General features: G+C 39.6%; 2 protein-coding genes across 9 annotated transcripts in view; one reads left to right on the forward strand and one right to left on the reverse strand.

Moving 5' to 3' along the window:
• Positions 1-5451: 5451 nt before the first annotated feature.
• Positions 5452-8645, forward strand: RPS6 (ribosomal protein S6). Of its 3 annotated transcripts, none has more exons than XM_005660083.3 (6): positions 5452-5918; positions 6019-6150; positions 6653-6863; positions 7045-7191; positions 8248-8405; positions 8511-8645. In XM_005660083.3, the coding sequence occupies exons 2-6, from the start codon at positions 6106-6108 to the stop codon at positions 8604-8606; spliced, it is 657 nt and encodes a 218-aa protein (XP_005660140.1). In that variant the 5' UTR covers positions 5452-5918; positions 6019-6105; the 3' UTR covers positions 8607-8645. The 3 variants fall into 3 exon arrangements, with proteins under 3 accessions (XP_005660140.1, XP_020918852.1, XP_003121938.1); XM_021063193.2 differs by having other exon boundaries at positions 5452-5538; XM_003121890.5 differs by having other exon boundaries at positions 5452-5498.
• Positions 8646-10836: 2191 nt separating this feature from the next.
• The window catches only part of DENND4C (DENN domain containing 4C), a 150744-nt gene continuing 143080 nt past the window's right edge, over positions 10837-18500 (reverse strand). For all 6 annotated transcript variants that reach the window (XM_084984090.1, XM_084984074.1, XM_084984082.1 and 3 more), the window contains 3 exons: positions 14311-14461; positions 12620-12684; positions 10837-12411 (listed from right to left, as the gene is read on the reverse strand). In XM_084984090.1, coding sequence (XP_084840216.1) covers positions 12275-12411; positions 12620-12684; positions 14311-14461 — 353 coding nt within the window. In that variant the 3' untranslated portion in view covers positions 10837-12274. The remainder of the gene's footprint in view (positions 12412-12619; positions 12685-14310; positions 14462-18500) is intronic.

Genomic DNA, 18500 nt, shown 5'->3' on the forward strand with positions numbered 1-18500 from the left:
GGGCTTGGAGTCCTCACTTACCGGGAAAACCTTTCACAATTGTGACTATTTTCCCATTTGTGGGTCATCTCCCCAGGATGTGGGTCTGGACTCTACTATGTCTCTGTCCCTTCTACCATCTCACTGTGGTTCCTTCTTTAGTTGTGGAATATCTTTTCTGCTAGTATTTAGGTTGTTCTCATACATGGTTGCTCTCTATATAGTTATAATTTTAGTGTGTCTATGAGAATAGGTGAGCTCAGGGTCTTCCAACTCTGCCATCTTGGCCACATACCTCACCATAAATAATTGTTTGAAATAAATCAAAAGGATAAAAAAATCTGCAAAACATAAACCAAAACAAATTAACCTAAGACTGTACATCAAATTGAAATATAATTGGATCAAAATTAATTCAAGAAAAATTTTTTTCTTTTTCGGGCTGCACCCACAGCATATGTAAGTTACCAGGTTAGGGATCAAATTGGAGCAGCTGCAGCTGCCAGCTTATGCCACAGCCACAGAAATGTGGGATCTGAGCTGATACCACACCTCGTGGCAATGCTGGACCTTAACCCACTGAGTGAGGCCAGGGATCAAACCTCCATCCTCTTGGACATGAGTTGGGTTTATAACCTGCTGAGCCACAATGGGATCTCCAATTTCAAAAAACTTTTGAGTATAGAATTCTTTTTTTTAATTATAGTTGATTTATAATGTTCTATCACTTTTTACTGTACAGCAGAGACCCAGTCATACACATATGTACTTACTTTTCCTCATATTATCTTCTATCATGTTCTATCACAAGTGACTGGATAGAGTTCCTTTTGGTATACAGCAGGACCTCATTGCTTATCCATTCTAAAAGTAGTAGTTTGCATCTACTAACCCCAAACTTCCAGTGCATCCCACTCCCTCACCCATTCCTTGGCAACCACAGGTCTGTTCTCTCTATCTCTGAGTCTCTTTCTGTTCTGTAGATAGGTTCATCTGTGCCATATTTTTAGATTCCACAACTAAGTGATATCATACGGTATTTGTCTTTCTCTTTCTAACTTTACTTAGTATGAGAATCTCTAATTGCATCCATTTGAGTACAGGATTTGAGCTATACATTCCTAGTGGGGGATTTATTCTAAGGACCAAAGGAACTGCAAGGAGATCTTATACTTTATTCAGTATGTCTGCTAATAACAGTTGTATTAATTTCATAATTCTGAGACTTTGTGTACAACGTAAAATAATATAGAGCAAATAAATTCATTGCTGTCTTGGGAACCAAGGTTTTTAAAATGGGATATTAAAATGTAGGAAAAGGAGTTCCTGTCATGGTGCAATGGAAACGAATCTGACTAGTATGCAGGTTCAATCCCTAACCTCACTCAGTGTGTTAAGGATCCAGCATTGCTGTGAGTTGTGGTGTAGGTAGAAGACATGGCTCAGATCTGGTGTTGCTGTGGCTGTGGTGTAGGCTGGCAGCTACAGCTCCGATTCAACCCCTAGCCTGGGAACCTCCATATACCACAGGTGTGGCCCTAAAAAGACAAAAAAAAAAAAAAAAAAAAGTAGAAAAAAATGTAGAAAAATCTTGTGGCGATTTTAGATTTGATTTTAGATTTGATTTGATATGGAGGTATCAGTGTGTATTGATATTTTTGAAATATACAGATTTATATTTATACACTTTAGTTTGTCTAATGATAGGGTCTAGCAGCAGTGACACCTTAGTAACAATAAGCACACCCAACACCCAGATCTTGGTTTGTAAATACCATGACCCATTCAAGGGAAACAGAGTTCTAGAGAAAATTGGTTGATTGTAGATCTGGAGCAAAATAAGAACAGAATGAATCTAGAATATCTGTGTCAGAAAGAAGAAATGTCTCAAAAACTAATGGATTTATGTCAAAAGACAAAGAGATAGCTTAAAGTTATCTTAAATAAAAATATGAGGAAGCCATTAGACAAATCCAGAATGAGAGTTATTGTACAAGACAACTGACTTGGAATCTTGAAAATCAATGTCTTAAGCAAAACAAGGACTGTGGTTCTAGGGGTAATTGCTCTTAATTAAAAGATTCTAAAGAGACTTAATCATCGAGTTCAATGCAGGGACTTTGATTAGCTCTGGGATAATATGATGGTGGGGAAGGGAAAAAGCTCTGGGATAGGATGAGGGTTGGGAAGGGAAATCTAAAGAGATCTGTGGACAATTGGTAAAATTTAAATATCGGCTATGTAGTAGAATGTCCCAACATAACTCAGGTTAGTTTTAGATGTGATAATGCTATTGAGACTATGTGGCAGAATATCCTTATTCTTAGGAGATACAAGCTGAAGTATTCATTCAGGGGTGAGCTACCATGGTGTTTGAAATTTAAATTTCAAATGGCTCAAAAAAATTGTGTGTGTGTATATGATATTTAGTATGTATACTATCCAAAAGAACAAACTACCTAGGAATAAAATTAACCAAGGAGGTAAGACCTGCACACTGAAAGCATCAAACCAATGCTGAAATAAGTTAAAGAAGACCTAATAAATGAAAAGACAGGCCATGTTCATGAACTGATTTAACATTGTAAAAATGGCAGTACTCCTCAAATTGATCTGTAGATTAAGGGTAATCCTTACCAAAATTCCAAGAACATATTTTGCATAAATGAGCATAAAATTCATATGGAATTACAAGGGACCACAAAGAACTAAAAAATGTGGAAAAAAGTCAAGTACTCCAGTTCCTGATTTTGAAACATAAAGCTACAAATCAAAACAGTGTGGTACTGATATAAGGATAGACATATAGAACTGAAAGGCCAGCAGTAAATCCATACATTACGGCCAACTGATTTTCAACAAGGCTACCGTGATCATTCAATGAGGGAAAGGACAGTCTCTTCAACAAATGGTGGTGGGACAACTGGATGTTTACATGCAAAAGAATGCAACCTCATACCATATTAACAAAATAACTCAAAATGGATCAATGACCTAAATAATGAGAACTCAACCATAAAATTACTGGAAGAAAATATAGGTATAAAACATCAGGACTTTGGGGAGTTCCCATTGTGGCGCAGCAGAAACGAATCCAACTAGGAACCATGGGGTTGTGGGTTTGGTCCCTGGCCTTGCTCAGTGGGTTAAGGATCCGGTGTTGCCGTGAGCTGTGGTGTAGGCTGCAGATGCGGCTTGCAGATGTGGCTTGGATCTGGTATTACTGTGGCTGTGGTGTAGGCCAGCAGCTATAGTTCCGATTTGACCCCTAGCCTGGGAACATGCATATGCTGTGTGAGTGTGGCCCTAAAAAGCAAAAACAAAAAAACAAAAAATCAGGACTTTGGATTTGGCAATGGATTTGTCTCAGATATGACAATGAAAGCAGTATCAACAACAAAAAAGATAAATTGGACTTAATCAAAATTCAAAACTAATGTACACCCATGGAGATTATGAGTGGAAAAATACCTATAGGAGAAAATATTTGTATATTATATATCTAATAAGGGTGTAGTATTCAGAATATATAAAGAATTCTTAAAATTCAACATCAAGACAAGCCAATTCAAATACATGAAAAGACCTCTTATGCACTGCTAGTGGGATTATGAAACGGTACAACTTCTATGGAAAAAAGAGCGGATGTTCCTTAAAAAAATAAAAATAGAACTACCATATGATCCAGCAATCCAACTTCTGGGTATATATTCAAAATAACTGAAAGCAAGGTCTCGAAGAGATATATGCACACTTAACGTTAATACCAGCAGTATTCACAAAAGCCGAGAGGTAGGAAAAACCCAAATGTTCATTGACAGATGAGTTGATAAAATCTGAGAGATGGGATGTAATCTTGGAAAGAAAATATTTTTATTTTGAATGCAAGAGGTCTTTTAAGAAAAATATACCCCTAGCCTGGGAAATTCCATATGCCGCGGGAGTGGCCCAAGAAATGGCAAAAAGACCCCCCCCCCAAAAAAAAAAAACAACAGTGGTTAACGAATCCGACTAGGAACCATGAGGTTGCGGGTTCGATCCCTGCCCTTGCTCAGTGGGTTAACGATCTGGCGCTGCCATGAGCTGTGGTGTAGGTCGCAGACGCGGCTCGGATCCAGCATTGCTGTGGCCCTGGTGTAGGCCAGCGGCTTCAGCTCCGATTAGACCCCTAGCCTGGGAACTTCCATATGCCGCGGGAGCGGCCCAAGAAATGGCAAAAAGACCAAAAAAAAAAAAAAAAAAAAAAAGAAAAATATGAAGTAAATATGTAATAGATAATAAATGTTCCTTCAGGGTACTGTTAGATAGACGTTAGATCTGGGTTCTCATTCTCCCAGGAATGTTCTGGAGGACTATCAAATGCACTGTGTCTTTCCCACATCTGTCTTCTATTAAGAGTTGTATCATTACTGATTCAAGATTTACTCTAATACACTTATTCTCCCTCTGCTGGTCGGCTCCATACTATCACACTCTGCTAGACTAATGCATATCACAGCTAGGGTTATGATCATTTAACACATATTTACTGAGCCTTACTTATTATATGCCATGCACTTTGGCGCCTCCTGAGTATACCACAGTGAAGGTAAGTCATGAGCCTGGGCTAATTTACCATCTAGGAGGCGAAAGAGACCATAAGCAAACCATTTATATATCATGAGTACACAGTACTGTAAACGGAACTAGTGCTATACTAGAGAATACAATTTCTGGTTTTGAGATTAGGAAAGGCTTCTCTTAGGAAAGACATCTAATCTTAAAGACTGGTAGGGCATTAAGGAATAGCGACAGGTGAGTTTGGGACTGCGGAAATTTTCTGTGAAGTCAGGTTAAGAAATTTGAAAAGCACTGCAGCGGAAAACGGTGCATTGCTAGCAAGGGAGTGAAAGAATTTTGCGTTTTAAAAGGATCGCAGAAGCAAGACAGCAGGGAGACTTCATGCTTTATGTAGAGGCACCAGGACTTGGTAATTAAGGTTACCCGCTTGCGCGACGGGGTGGCAGAGTGCATCTGCTGTGCTAGAACGATAACTGCAGAGCGGTTAGAGGATTAGCGGATGATCGAGTGCTTAAGGAAAATACAAATGGCAGCGTTCAAAGCGTCTTGTTCTAAACAGCCGGCACCAGGGCAGGGAACACTCCTAAAGAGGAAATCTTCCGAAGGAGGCTGAGGTCCAGGAGAGCCCAGATCCTGCTCTCCTTTGGTATCATCAGAAGCAGTGCCTGGGACGGAGCAGGTCTCCCCTCCACGGGAGGAGAACACTGCAAAGTAGAGGTGATGGAGATTCTAACCTTCAGAACTAAACCCGGAAGCCTCACTAGAGCGGCCCGCGGAGTTTATCTTCCAATCGCTCTTTAGCCCCCACCCAGAAGTACCGCCCACTCACGCTCACTTCCGCTATCCCAAGCGTTCGACCATCTCGCGAGAACTGGAAGCGCCTATGTGACCTGGGCTAAGCGGAAGTTGGATCTCTTTTTCGTGGCGCCTCGGAGGCGGTCGGCCGCTTGAGGATGAAGGTAGAAACTGCTGAAGAGTGTTGGGCCAGGCTTGAAGAACGTGGGTCGAACTCCCGGACACAACGTTGCCGGAGTCTTAGCTCTTCAAAATTCTGGGTCTAGATAGAGAAGGGTCTGAGGAAGGAGAAGGATCGCTTTTCTGGTGCTGGAGCTCTTTGGGAGAGCGGATGGCGAGCGATTGCAGCTGGAGCTGTGCCGGGCTCGAGGAGCGCCATGGTGGCGTCCTGCCGCCAAGCCAGGATAGAGACGGCGCTGCTGCCCTATTGGCGGCGTGTAGGTCGGCCTCCTTGCTCTGAGAGAGCGAACGGCTGCGGAGCCGCTTTCCCCCGGGCTTCTTTTCGCTAGGCCTAAAAAATGTGTCCTGTTTTTAGTACGGTGTTACGGTGATTATGCACACACGTGCTTTAGTGAGTAAAATTGGTGAGAAACCTTTCTGCAGTTTTTGTAGGGGTGACATGAAATGCTTTTTGTATCGGTTCTGCGATTTTCATGAAGTTCCTTTCCTCTCGTTCATAATTAGTTGAACATCTCTTTCCCGGCCACTGGCTGCCAAAAACTCATTGAAGTGGACGATGAGCGAAAACTTCGTACATTTTATGAGAAACGCATGGCCACAGAAGTTGCTGCTGACGCTCTGGGTGAAGAATGGAAGGTAAAAGTTAACTGCTGAATTGAATTGTTAGAGCTATTTAAGAGAAAGAATGGTAATTGGTAAACGCAGTAGGGTTCTGTCTTCTGATCTTGAGATGGTTCCAAATGTCACTTTTACAAGGTGGAGCTGTCATTTGGAGGGGTTACGTAGGTCAAATTAAAAAATACAGTTCTTGCTCTACGAACTAATGTTCTCCAAAGGGTATCCTCGAAAGTGCCAAGAAGGGTTGTTTCCTGATTTATTGCTCTTTGGTACTTTGTTTTTTTTAACATCTTTTGTCCCCAGGAGCTGTTCTGGTAAAGCACAGGTTAAAAATACGACCTGATTGAAAGGAATTTGTTAACTGAACTTGGCAAATTGGAAGTATAGCCAAAATTTAGTGACCAGAGCAAAAGATTAAGTTTGAAATTGGTGTTAATGAACTGTACTTGTAAAATTGAAGGTGTACTTCAAAGAAGCCACAATCCTTTGTCCTGTAATGTGTTGCTGTATTCTTTTGCAGGGTTATGTGGTCCGAATCAGTGGTGGGAACGACAAACAAGGATTCCCCATGAAGCAGGGTGTCTTGACCCATGGCCGAGTCCGCCTGCTACTGAGTAAGGGGCATTCCTGTTACAGACCAAGGAGGACTGGAGAAAGAAAGCGCAAATCAGTTCGGGGTTGCATTGTGGATGCCAATCTAAGTGTTCTCAATTTGGTCATCGTAAAAAAAGGTGAGACTTGTTCTTGAGATAATTTTCATTGACACTAATTTAAAGCTGATTGTCCGATTTTTTTTCATTTGTAGTATCCACAGTTTGACCAGTGGGCTTCTTTTAGCAATGCCTGAACAATCTCGGTTACTTGTTTGTAAAGGAGTTGTTGAACTAAACTTTCATCACTTTTCTCGTTAAGGGGAGAAGGATATTCCTGGACTCACCGATACCACTGTGCCTCGCCGCCTGGGGCCTAAAAGAGCTAGCAGGATCCGCAAACTTTTCAATCTCTCTAAGGAAGACGATGTCCGTCAGTATGTAGTGAGAAAGCCCCTAAACAAAGAAGGTAATGGGAGATTATGTGGTTTAGGGTTTGCTTAATTTCAGTGAGTTGTCATAGCGTTTTGTGTGATTGTTAGAAAATAAAAATCTGTACCTACTCTTGACCTAGAATCTGAGCTTTAGGAAAATAGGGAGAAAGACAGGATACGCAGTTGGTATTACTCCTTTTATCTCCTGCCCTCTATAGAGTGTTAGAATATTTCTTGGAAATTGCCCTTGAGTCATTGATGTATAAGTTTGTTCAAAGATACTTTTATCAGACATTTTAAAGTTCATTGTTTTGGGGTTAGGAGTTGAAAGAATGGTAGAAATTTCTTGGAGCATGGTTGATGTGCTCTTGCTCCACACTTTGGTTTTCTTTGCATGTCAGTGGTTCTTTTTTTTTTTTTTTTATAAAAAATACATGGCTCATGACTTACATCAGTTGAAGTTGCTTTAGTTAACTTTTAGCAGAACCTGAATAATTGAGCATTTGGTCTTCAGTCAGATTATTTGGGGTTATAAATCAGACAGGCTAGATGAGGATTTTCTAATGGTAATAGTTTCGCTGCCCAGACCAACAAACTCTGTCTTTGGAAAATAGAGATTTGACCACCAGTTGGGGCTTCAAAGCATGGTGGGATAGTGCTGCACATAACACTTCATGTACTTAGTTTTCACAGATGTGTTAAATGTGTACAGTTAATATTGTTTTAAAATAATGCTCCTGTGTCTTAAATGGTACAGAGATATAAAATACTCTACCAAGATAATCTAATTGTGGGGAGGAATTCATAGTAGGAAAAAAGTATTGGTATGACTTTACTCTTGAGCAAAATAATGGAAATTTACATGATTTTGAACCTGACTCCTAATTACTGCTATGGTTTGAGTTGTCTTAGGAGGATTAAACATGTTAATTAGGAAAACACTAGTACCTAGTCACCAGTGGGTTTCATAAAAGTAAGTTTTCATAGGAACTACTAAATTAAGTTTTGCCTTTGTTTCTAATGTTTTAAAAATGTAAATATGGGTTCTCTTGACAAAGTATTGAAGTGATTGAATCACTGTCAATTTTCAGGAAAGAAACCTAGGACCAAAGCACCCAAGATTCAGCGTCTTGTTACTCCACGTGTTCTGCAACACAAACGTCGCCGTATTGCTCTGAAGAAACAACGTACCAAGAAAAATAAGGAAGAGGCTGCAGAATATGCTAAACTTTTGGCCAAGAGAATGAAGGTAAGTTTTGAGAAGATGGAGGTGGGGTGGTAAGGCCTGGCTTTGGATTTGAATTTTTTAATCTAGACAAGCTTTAACTGCTCTCCCCCCTTCCCTTTTCTTTAGGAGGCCAAAGAAAAACGTCAGGAACAGATTGCCAAGAGACGGAGGCTATCCTCTCTGAGAGCATCTACCTCTAAGTCTGAGTCCAGTCAAAAATGAGATGTTTTGAGAATAACCAATAAATAACATCAAATCTTCCATCTGTTGACTCTTAATTGATAAAAACAGATAAATGATGGTCAAAAGACTCAGGTCACAGAAAAGGAGATACTGTGTAATCTAATGCTGGGTAAAGTATGTAAATTTGAAATTTATACTCTTCAGATTCAGAAGCTGATGAGATCATGTTGTGATACCAAGTGGAAGGGGTGGCCAGGACAGTTTCTTTTGAAGTGGCTCAGAAAAAGATTTCTTAGCATAAAGCATTTATTGCTTTTTCAGCAAGGCATGGAGCAATATAGGGGAAACAAATGACTAGGACTATTAATCTTTGATATACTTTATTCTGAGTAATAGTTTTTCTTAAAGAGCTATACATAATACAAAAGTGCTCTTGTGAAGATGGACATTTGTTGTAGAAAGGATAACTTGTTAAAAGCATAGTTAATGGATACCATCCAAAAATAGTTGACAAGACTTTTAAAACCAGTGCAAATTTAATGCATTAACAGGTTGTTAACTAGTGAAATGGTTACTTGTGTTTTCATTGTATTTCATACTCTGGAAAGGAGTTGGCTATGCCTGTTTTTAGATATACTCTTGCATAAATGGAGGATACACAGTATACTTTTTCTACTCTATCACAGAATAGTTTCTATAATTGCAGTTAGAACCTTAGTTCAAACTGTTATAGATGAGAAGTGTCCTAAAAGGCACATTAGTCTTTAAAGGGAATGTCTTCGTTGGAATATAGTAACCACAGGTGAGTAAAATTTTCAAGTGACTGACACGTACAATCTGAAGAAGTGCTTCATGATTAAAGTGCATGAGTCACCTGGGGATCTGGCTAAAAGGTAGATTTGTGATTTCAATAGTTTTGGGCTCTATAGTCTACATTAGCAAGATTGAAGGTAAGACAGGTGAAGTTAGAAGTTGAAGCATTTAAAAAAGACCTCTTTTGGTGCAGTGGGTTGGGTTGCTGCTATGCTGTGGGTTCAATCCCATGCTGTGTGCATGGCCAAAAGGATACCCCAAACCGAAGACTATCAAGAGTAGCTTAAAAGGCCAGAATTTTTTTTTTTTTTTTTTGTCTTTCGGCCTTTTCTAGGGCTGTTCCTGGGGCATATGGAAGTTCCCAGGCTAGGGGTCTAACCAGAGCTATAGCCACTGGCCTATACCAGAGCCACAGCAACGCAGGATCCAAGCCGCATCTTCGAGCTATGCCACAGCTCACTGCAATGCCAGATCCTTAACCCACTGAGCAAGGGCAAGGGTTGAACCCACAACCTCATGGTTCCTAGTCAGATTTGTTAACTACTGCGCCACAATGGGAACTCCAAAAGGCCAGGATTCTGAATTAAGCAATTGATTCCAATGCATAAAGCATGAGAACCACCCTGCTTTCTAATTTCAAGGGATTGACATGGACAGTCCCTAGGCCACTCACTCTGGAATTCTGGCAGGTATAAGGGATATTGGAGGAAGAGGAGTTCTGTTGTTGCTCAGTGGAAATGCATCTGACCAGGATCAGGTTCAATAAGGATATAGGTTTGATCCCTGGCCTTGCTCAGTGGGTTAAGGATCCATCATTGCTGTGGCTGTGGTATAGACCGGAGGCTGCAGCTCTGATTCCCACCCTAGCCTGGGAACTAACATAGTCCTCAGATGCAGTATTAAAAAAAGACAAAATTACTAGTGTGTACTGGCAACAACTAAATAGCCCTAAGTTATGGCAGGCTTATTTATATTTGGTCATTAGTTAACTCATTAAATTAACCATGCAGGTTGCTATAGTCAACCTAAAAAATGCAACTCATCAGTTCATACTAAATCCAAAACCAATGTTAAAAGCTTTGGATCTAGTACTAATTTGAAATGATGTGGTATCTGATTTTTGTCTGTTTTTAATGCCCTTTCTGTGGTAGGTGTTAGAAAAGGACTTTCAGCAATGTTAATACAAATCAGCTTCTTTCTGTCAGCCACAGACTAAGCTTTACAGTGTATAATATCCAAGTTACTTAGGTTAAAGTAAGAAGTTAGAAGAAACTTTGTAATTTGCTGTATCCCGATAAATGTGCAAGGAGGAAAACCTCAAGGTTTTTTTAGTGGGAAATACTTTAATTTAGTTAATGAAAAACTAAAGAAGAGGAGAAACAATTTGCAATTCTAGAGATCACAAAAACTACACATTTCAGGAGCCTTGAAAATGTAAGAGACAAGCACAGCAAACTTGAGAACTTTCACTTTATTCAATCTTGATTTTTTTTTTTTTTAATGCAAGGTAATTCCATTCTTTCTGTTGGGGCAACAAGTGTTAAGTATTAAAATTAGTACCAAGTCTTAAGTTGCAAAAATATATACTCTGAGACAGTGCAAAAGATCTGTTTTTAAGGCAATGAGAATTGTACATTCCTGGTAAGTTCTTTCACTAGAATTCTGCAAGATTGGTACACAGTTTTAAAAAGATGATAGAAAGGACTTGTGTGCTATTAACTGTACCATCTAGAAATAATTGTTCTGATTTAGTCATCTGTATAATTACTATAAAAGTGGGCACACAGCCATTGGCTCTTCAAACCATGCAGAAGGGTAAGGCAAATTTACTATCCCTAAGGTGTATTTTAATGAAAAGCATGATAAATGTCAGAGTGAGGCAGCTGAGGTCATGATTTTCTTAAACCTACCAGCAACAAGCTTAATAAGCTTTAATGTTTTAAGACTTAATTGATTCAACCTAGAAAACTATTTACAAATGCACAAATCTAAATATTATACATAAGAATAAAACTTCGGTGCAGTGCAAGTTTATCCCACAGGTTTTTAAAAGTGACCAACAGCAACAATTTCTGTGCCTGAACAATTTCATGTAAAAAGGACTATACAAAAGAATTTTAAGCATGTTTTAGTTCTGTAAAATTATGAAGCTGATTTAATTTCACTTAAACTGTCCGGCTCATTTACTCCAGTTTTAAAGCTGTTGCAAATAAACATGGTACTGGGAAGAGGATGAAAGAAAATAACTGGATAGTCTCTAAGGGAGCTAATACATAACATGAAGGGTAAAAATATATATTAATTTCAAAGGCTAGGCAGTTGTCATTAAATTTGAGATTAATGACTACAGATGAGTTTAGTAGTCATTTAATAGTTGGGAGACCCCTTTCAGAAAATTCTATTGCAACATGCAATCTGAATTTTAATAAATATAACATGGCTGTGTGGACACGAACCTACACAACCACACATATGTACACAAATACACAAATAGTTGCTCTTAATAATTGAGATAATTCATTTGTTTTGGTGTTAGGCAAGTTTACTTTGATTTGCCATTCCCCAAACTCAATAGATTCAAATATAAACAAAATGCCAAGAATGACTGATTTCTCATTATCAAACTACCACAATTACTGAGAAATGCAAAGCCAATTTTCAGCAGATAAAACAGTTCAGAAGTTGTAAATCTTTGCCATCAATGAACCCTGGGGCATTTTAATGGCATTTTTTTCCACTGTGAGATGATTCAGTATGAAACACATTTCATTATGTTTTGTCCCAAAGAGTTTTAACTTCATTTCAGTGTTCAGCAAATCATAATTTGGAACAAACCTTGAATGTCTCCAGACTGAATCTATGCCCCTAACTTTGTGTCAGAGGGTGAAGCTTATTTAAATGAGAGGTGCTCCAAAACACTTCCGGCACCATTCCACACTGACACTTGGTGGAGCGTCAATTTTCTGTAACTTTTCAAGAATCTCTGAAGACAGATTGTTGTATGCAAGTCCATATTCATTGTCAAAAGCCTCTGAAAGATATTTTCAAAAGTGCAAGTGGAATTTGTTAATAAAAGCTATGCATTTAAAAATGGTAGTCAATTTTCTATACATATTTAAACTGCATATTTAAAGGCAGAAATCTTTTTAAAGGATTAAAAAGATACCAATTAGAATTTTAAAAATTACTTTAGGATATAAAATATCCCCCCTTTAGTAATCCCCAATTGACCAACTTACCAATATCAATATTTTCTCTTCCAAGAGACACTAATGATAAGAAGAGGATTTCTCTGTATAAACTCCTAGAAAACATATTTTAAAGTTAACGGGCAATGAACAAAAAATACATTTTTTAATGTTTCTTAATTCTGTAGTAAATAAGCACTATATTCATGTCAATATCTTGGTTCTGGTATTATATATACTACAGTTAGGAGATGTAGTGGGAGAAGCTGAGTGAAGGATCCATGGAACTACTCTTATTAAGAAGAAAAAAGTTAATGGGCATAAACGCTTCATTTATTTTAACTTACTTTAACTTTGTTATAACTAACAAGATAATTTTTAATTCTAATTTCTTATGCGAAATTGCAAAAGCAATCTCTTGCCACATGACAGAATAACCAGGTGAATTTCTAAGTAAGTCTGGAGTCAAAGACCCTTGGGCACAAACAGTATGAAAGGTGTTATAGTCTCTGCTATTTAACCCAACAGTAAAGGATAAATCACCTTTATTTGGTTTGTGAACATAAAAAATGTAACAAAACTTTAAAAATGAGATTTGTGGCTCGGCTGTTTAAAAAGAGTAAAACTTAATGAACTGATTTATTTACATAGAAAAAAAGTGTAATGCTCATTCATATAACTTTCTTTAGAAGCTTCTAATATTCCTTTCCTGCCCTTAAACTACACATGCTTGAAAAGAGCTGCTCTTTAGTCTGTGAAGGAGATAATCTCTATCTCAAAGTTGAGATTACAAAAGGACCTATTCATTTTCATTATGAATTCTTGCCCTATCACTTCTCAGACTATCCCCAAAGATACGACGACTGAAGAAATTTGAAGAGCATCTGGAATGTACATTCTAACGCTTGTTAATGTTTGACAGAATGTACTATGTTCCCTTTGCTAAAGCTTCCATTGCAAAATTCACTTATGCCGAGGCTGGGATGAATACTGATCAAATAAGCATGCTAGCAGATAAATAGTTAAGAGCATCAGGACAGCTCCATATCCTTTGTAATTCACTGACTGCTTCCATCACTTTCCTAAATTGTTTCTACTCCTAAACCCATATTTTCTATGTCCTACAAAATAAAATATGTGATAGGGCCTGAACAAGCAGTACATTTAACATGAATGTTAACAAATTTATAGCTTTCCAGGAACAGTAATGTTTTCTAAAGACTCATGTATATTTTAGACATGAATGAATTACCTCCTAAAATTTAATCTATCCCCCAGACAGACATTTTTTTGTGTGCTCAAGTATGAATGTGTACATTTGGGTAGAACTTTTTAAAACAATCAGCTGTTTTATAATGAATGTGTGTTTCTTTCACAACTAGAGATATTTAAAAAATAATTTTTAAAAAACATGAAATTAGGGAGTTCTAGTCGTGGCTTGGCGGTTAACAAACCTGACTAGCATCCATGAAGACGGGTTTGATCCCTGGCCTTGCTCAGCGAGTTAAGGATCCGGTGTTGCCATGAGCTGTGGTATAGGTTGCAGCCACAGCTCAGATCTTGCATTTTATTTTGCTGTGGCTCTGGTGGAGGCCAGTGGCTACAACTACGATTTGACCCCTACACCTAGCCTGGGAACTTCCATATGCTGCAGGTACAGCCCTAAAAAGACCAAAAAAAAAAAAAAAAACAACCGTGAAATTATTTGGAGTGGCATCAAGCACAAAATAACGGATTATTACCTTTGTCTTTTCATGTCTGCCTTCATTTGTTGTGAAAGCAGGTTGATGGGTTTAAGAACATCATTATGTTGAATACTCTGCCTGATGGTTTCTACTAAAGTGCTTGTTGCTTGTTGTTCCTCTGACAGGAGAGACAATTTCTTTTCAGAATCTAAAAATAAGAACACGGTAATAAAGAATACATTTATTCACTCTATTAAAACATGGGTATTTTATCCATTCATCAGTTGATGGACATTTAGGTTGTTTTCATTATTTGCATATTAAGAAAATTGCTGCTAAAAAGAGTATACAAGTTTTTCTGTGGATGGCTATCTTTATTTCTCTTGCGTATATACCTAAGAGTGCAACTGCTGTATCATACAGTAATTCTATTTACCATTTTGAGGAACTGAAACTACACCAAGTAGCTGCACTTTTTTTTTTTATTCCAATTAGCAGGGTTCCAGTTTCTATCTTCACCACTTGTATCACCAGTTTCTATCTTCACCACTACTTACTAGTATCTATCCCTTTGATTACAGCCAATCTAGTGAATTCGAAGTGGTATCCCTTTGAGATGCTTTTGATTGGCATGTCCCTGGTATCTAGTGATATCGAGCATCCTTTCATTTGCTTTTGGCCATTTGCACATCTTTGGAGAACTGTATATTCAGTTCCTGCCATAGTCTTAAGTGTCTGTGTATTCAAACGAATGCCCACTGCGATGGTGTTGGGAGGTGAGGGCTTTGGGAGGTGGTAAGATCATGAGAGCAAGAGTCATGATTAATGCCCTTAAAAAAGGCACCAGAGAGATCCCTCACCCCTTCTAACATGTAAGGATATAATGAGAAGTCAGAAGAGGCCCCATAACTGACCATGCTAGCACACTGATCTTGGACCTCCAGCCTCCAGAACTGTGAGAAATAACATTTTTATAAGCTAATAATAACTTCTAGCAAGCTACCCAGTCTGTGCTACTTTGACTTATTTTCCTTTTTCAGCTAAGCCATAGCACATGCAAGTTCCCAAGCCAGGGACTGGATCTAAGCCACAGTTGTGGCAATGCTGGATCCTTAACCCACTGCACCACAGTGGGAACTCTCACAACCTTTTTTTTTTTTTGTCTTTTTGCCATTTCTAGGGCCGCTTCTGTGGCATATGGAGGTTCCCAGGCTAGGGGTTGAATCGGAGCTGTAGCCACCGGCCTATGCCACAGCCACAGCCACAGCAACACGGGATCTGAGCTGCGTCTGCGACCTACACCACAGCTCATTGCAACGCTGGATCGTTAACCCGCTGAGTGAGGCCTGGGATCGAACCCGCAACCTCATGGTTCCTAGTCGGATTCATTAACCACTGAGCCATGACGGGAACTCCTCTCACTCCATTTAAAAATGGGCACTGGGAGTTCCTGTCGTGGCTCAGCAGTTAACGAACCTGACTGGCATCCATGAGGACGCAGGTTTGATCCCTGGCCTTGCTCAGTGGGTTAAGGATCCGGCATTACCATGAGTTGTGATGTAGGCTGCAGACATAGCGTGGATCCCTGTTGCTGTGGCAAAGGCTGACGACTACAGCTCTGATTGGAGCCCTAGCCTGGGAATCTCCACATGCTGCGGGTGTGGCCCTAAAAAGACAAAATATATATATATAAATGTGCACTGGATCTGTCTTAATCTGTTTGGGCCACTATAACAAAATAGCACAGGGAGTTCCCGCTATGGTGCAGTAAGTTAATGATCTGGCTTGTCTCTCTGGCATTGTTGGTTCCTTCCCTGGCCCAGCAAAGTGGGTTAAGGATCTGGCGTTGCTGCAGCTGTGGCGTAGGTCGCAGCGCTGGCTTGGATCTGATGCCTGGCCAGGGAACTTCCATATGCCATGGGAGTGGCCATAAAAAGAAGAAAAAATAAATAAAATGGTTGGCTTCTTGTGAGACCTTCTTATATATTCTGAATACAGATCCTTTTTAAGATACATTATTTGGAGTTCCTGTTGTGGCTAGTGGAAAAGAAACTGACTAGCATCCGTAAGGATTGCAGGTTTGATCCCTGGCCTCGCTTAGTGGGTTAAGGATCTGGCATTGCCATGGGGGTGCTGTAGCCTGCAGACGCAGCTTGGATCTGGCGTAGCTGTGGCTGTGGGGTAGGCCAGTGGTTACAGCCCTGATACACCCTAGTCTAGGAACCTCCATATGCCGTGGGTATGGCCCTAAAAAGAAAAAATAATTTATTCGCATTGGCTCTATATCCATGTATGTGGAAAATGCAGATATGGAGGGCTGACTGTAAGAGACTTAAGCATCCTGAGGTTTTGGCATCCTTGTGGGTCCTGAAACCAATCCCCCAAGGATACCAAGGGATGACTATGTAGCTACAGGAAATGCAATCAGGATCCCTCAGAAATATCTGCACTCCCTTGTTCATTACAGCATTATTCATAACAACCAAGATACATAAACAACTTAAGTGTCCATCAATGGCCAAAGAAGCTACAATACATATGAATATTATTCAGCCATAAGAAAGAGGAAGTCTTGCCATTTGTGACAACATGGATGGAACTTGAGGGCATTATGCTGAGTGAAATAAGTCAGCAGAGAGAAAGATAAATACTGTGTGACAGGAGTTCCCACTGTGGCACAACAGGATCAGCGATGTCTTGAGAGTGCTGGGTCGCAGGTTTTGATCCCCAGCCCAGCCGAGTGGATTAAGGATCTGGCAATGCTGCAGCTGTGGATTAGGTTGTGACTGCAGTTTGGATCTGACCCCTGGCCTGGGAACTCTATATGCTGTAGGGCAGCCAAAAATGAAAAACAAAAACAAACACCCCCCCCCCAAAAAAAACTGTGTAATATCACTTATACATAAAAAAGCCAAACATGGAAATTCCCTGGTGGCTCAGTGAGTTAAGGATCTGCTGTTGTCACTGCTGTGGCTCTGGTTACTGCTTTGGCTTGGGTTTGATACTGAGCCCTGGAACGTCCACATGCCACAGGTGCAACTGAAAAATTTAAAAATTAAAGAAAAAAGGGAGTTCCTGCTGTGGCTCAGCAGTAATGAACCTGAGCAGTATTCATGTGGGCGCAGGTTCGATCCCTGGCCCCTCTCAGCGGGTTCAGGATCTGGCATTGCCATGAGTTGCAGTGTAGGCTGCAGACTTGGCTCAGATCTGAAGTGACTGTGGCATAGGCTGGCAGCTGTAGCTCTGATTCCACCCCTAGCCTAAGAACCTGTATATGCCATGGGTGTGGCCCTAAAAAGTCCCAAAGAAAAAAAAGCCAAATGCACAGAAACAGTAGAATAATGGTTGTGAGGGATTTGGAGGGTGGGGTAGGGAAAGGGGAGATGTTGGGTCAAAAAGTACAAACTTACTGCTATAGGATAAATAAATTGCAGGGATATAATGTAGAGCATGCTATTATTAACAATACTTTTAAGCATTTTAAAAATTGATATTAGATCTTAACTGTTCTCACCATGTATGCACAAAAGATAATTACATCATAGTGTTAACTAACCCTATTGGGGTAATCATTTAGCAATATATACCTGTGTCAAATCATCACATTGTACACCTTAAACTTATAATAATGTTGTATGTTAATTATATCTTAATAAAACTAGGGAAAAAGATATGTTATTTGCAAATATCTTCTCCCATTCCATGGGGTGACATTTCACTTTTTGATGGTTTATTTTTTAGCATGAAGGTTTACCTACTTTCTCTCACCTGTGCTTTTGCCATTCTGATGTGTCGAAGTTTCTATTTTCCTTTTTTTGTTTTTTTGTTTTTTTTTTAGGGCTGCACCCGCAGCATAAGGGGGTTCCCAGGCTAAGGGTCGAGTGGAATCGGAGCTGTAGCCACTGGCCTACGACATCCACAACAACTCCAGATCTGAGCCGCTACACCACAGCTCATGGCAACGCCAGATCCTTAATCCACTGAGTGAGGTCAGGGACTGAACCCGCATCCTTATGAATACTAGTTGGGTTCATTAACTGCTGAACCATGAAGGGGAATCCCCTATTTTTAAGTTGCATTTCACTAAATAATGATGAGACTGAACATTTTTTTTCTTATGTTTGTGTTATGGACTGAATTATATCTGCTCAAAATTAACATATCGAAACTCTAACCCCCAATGTGATATTTGGAGATGGGGGTCTATTAAGAGGTAATTAACATTAAATGAGGTCATAAGGGTAGAG

The sequence above is a fragment of the Sus scrofa genome, chromosome 1 (genome assembly GCF_054392235.1).
Source record: "Sus scrofa isolate SSC_HxYL_T2T_F1_AM1 chromosome 1, Sscrofa_HxYL_maternal_Yorkshire_Landrace_v2.0, whole genome shotgun sequence".
Taxonomy (NCBI): domain Eukaryota; kingdom Metazoa; phylum Chordata; class Mammalia; order Artiodactyla; family Suidae; genus Sus; species Sus scrofa.

Bases quoted from the DNA above. Each gene is read 5' to 3' on its own strand.
- RPS6 (XM_003121890.5), top strand. The intron at 6,151-6,652 runs GTAAAAGTTAAC...ATTCTTTTGCAG, and splicing joins CTCTGGGTGAAGAATGGAAG to GGTTATGTGGTCCGAATCAG. The intron at 7,192-8,247 runs GTAATGGGAGAT...GTCAATTTTCAG, and splicing joins AAAGCCCCTAAACAAAGAAG to GAAAGAAACCTAGGACCAAA.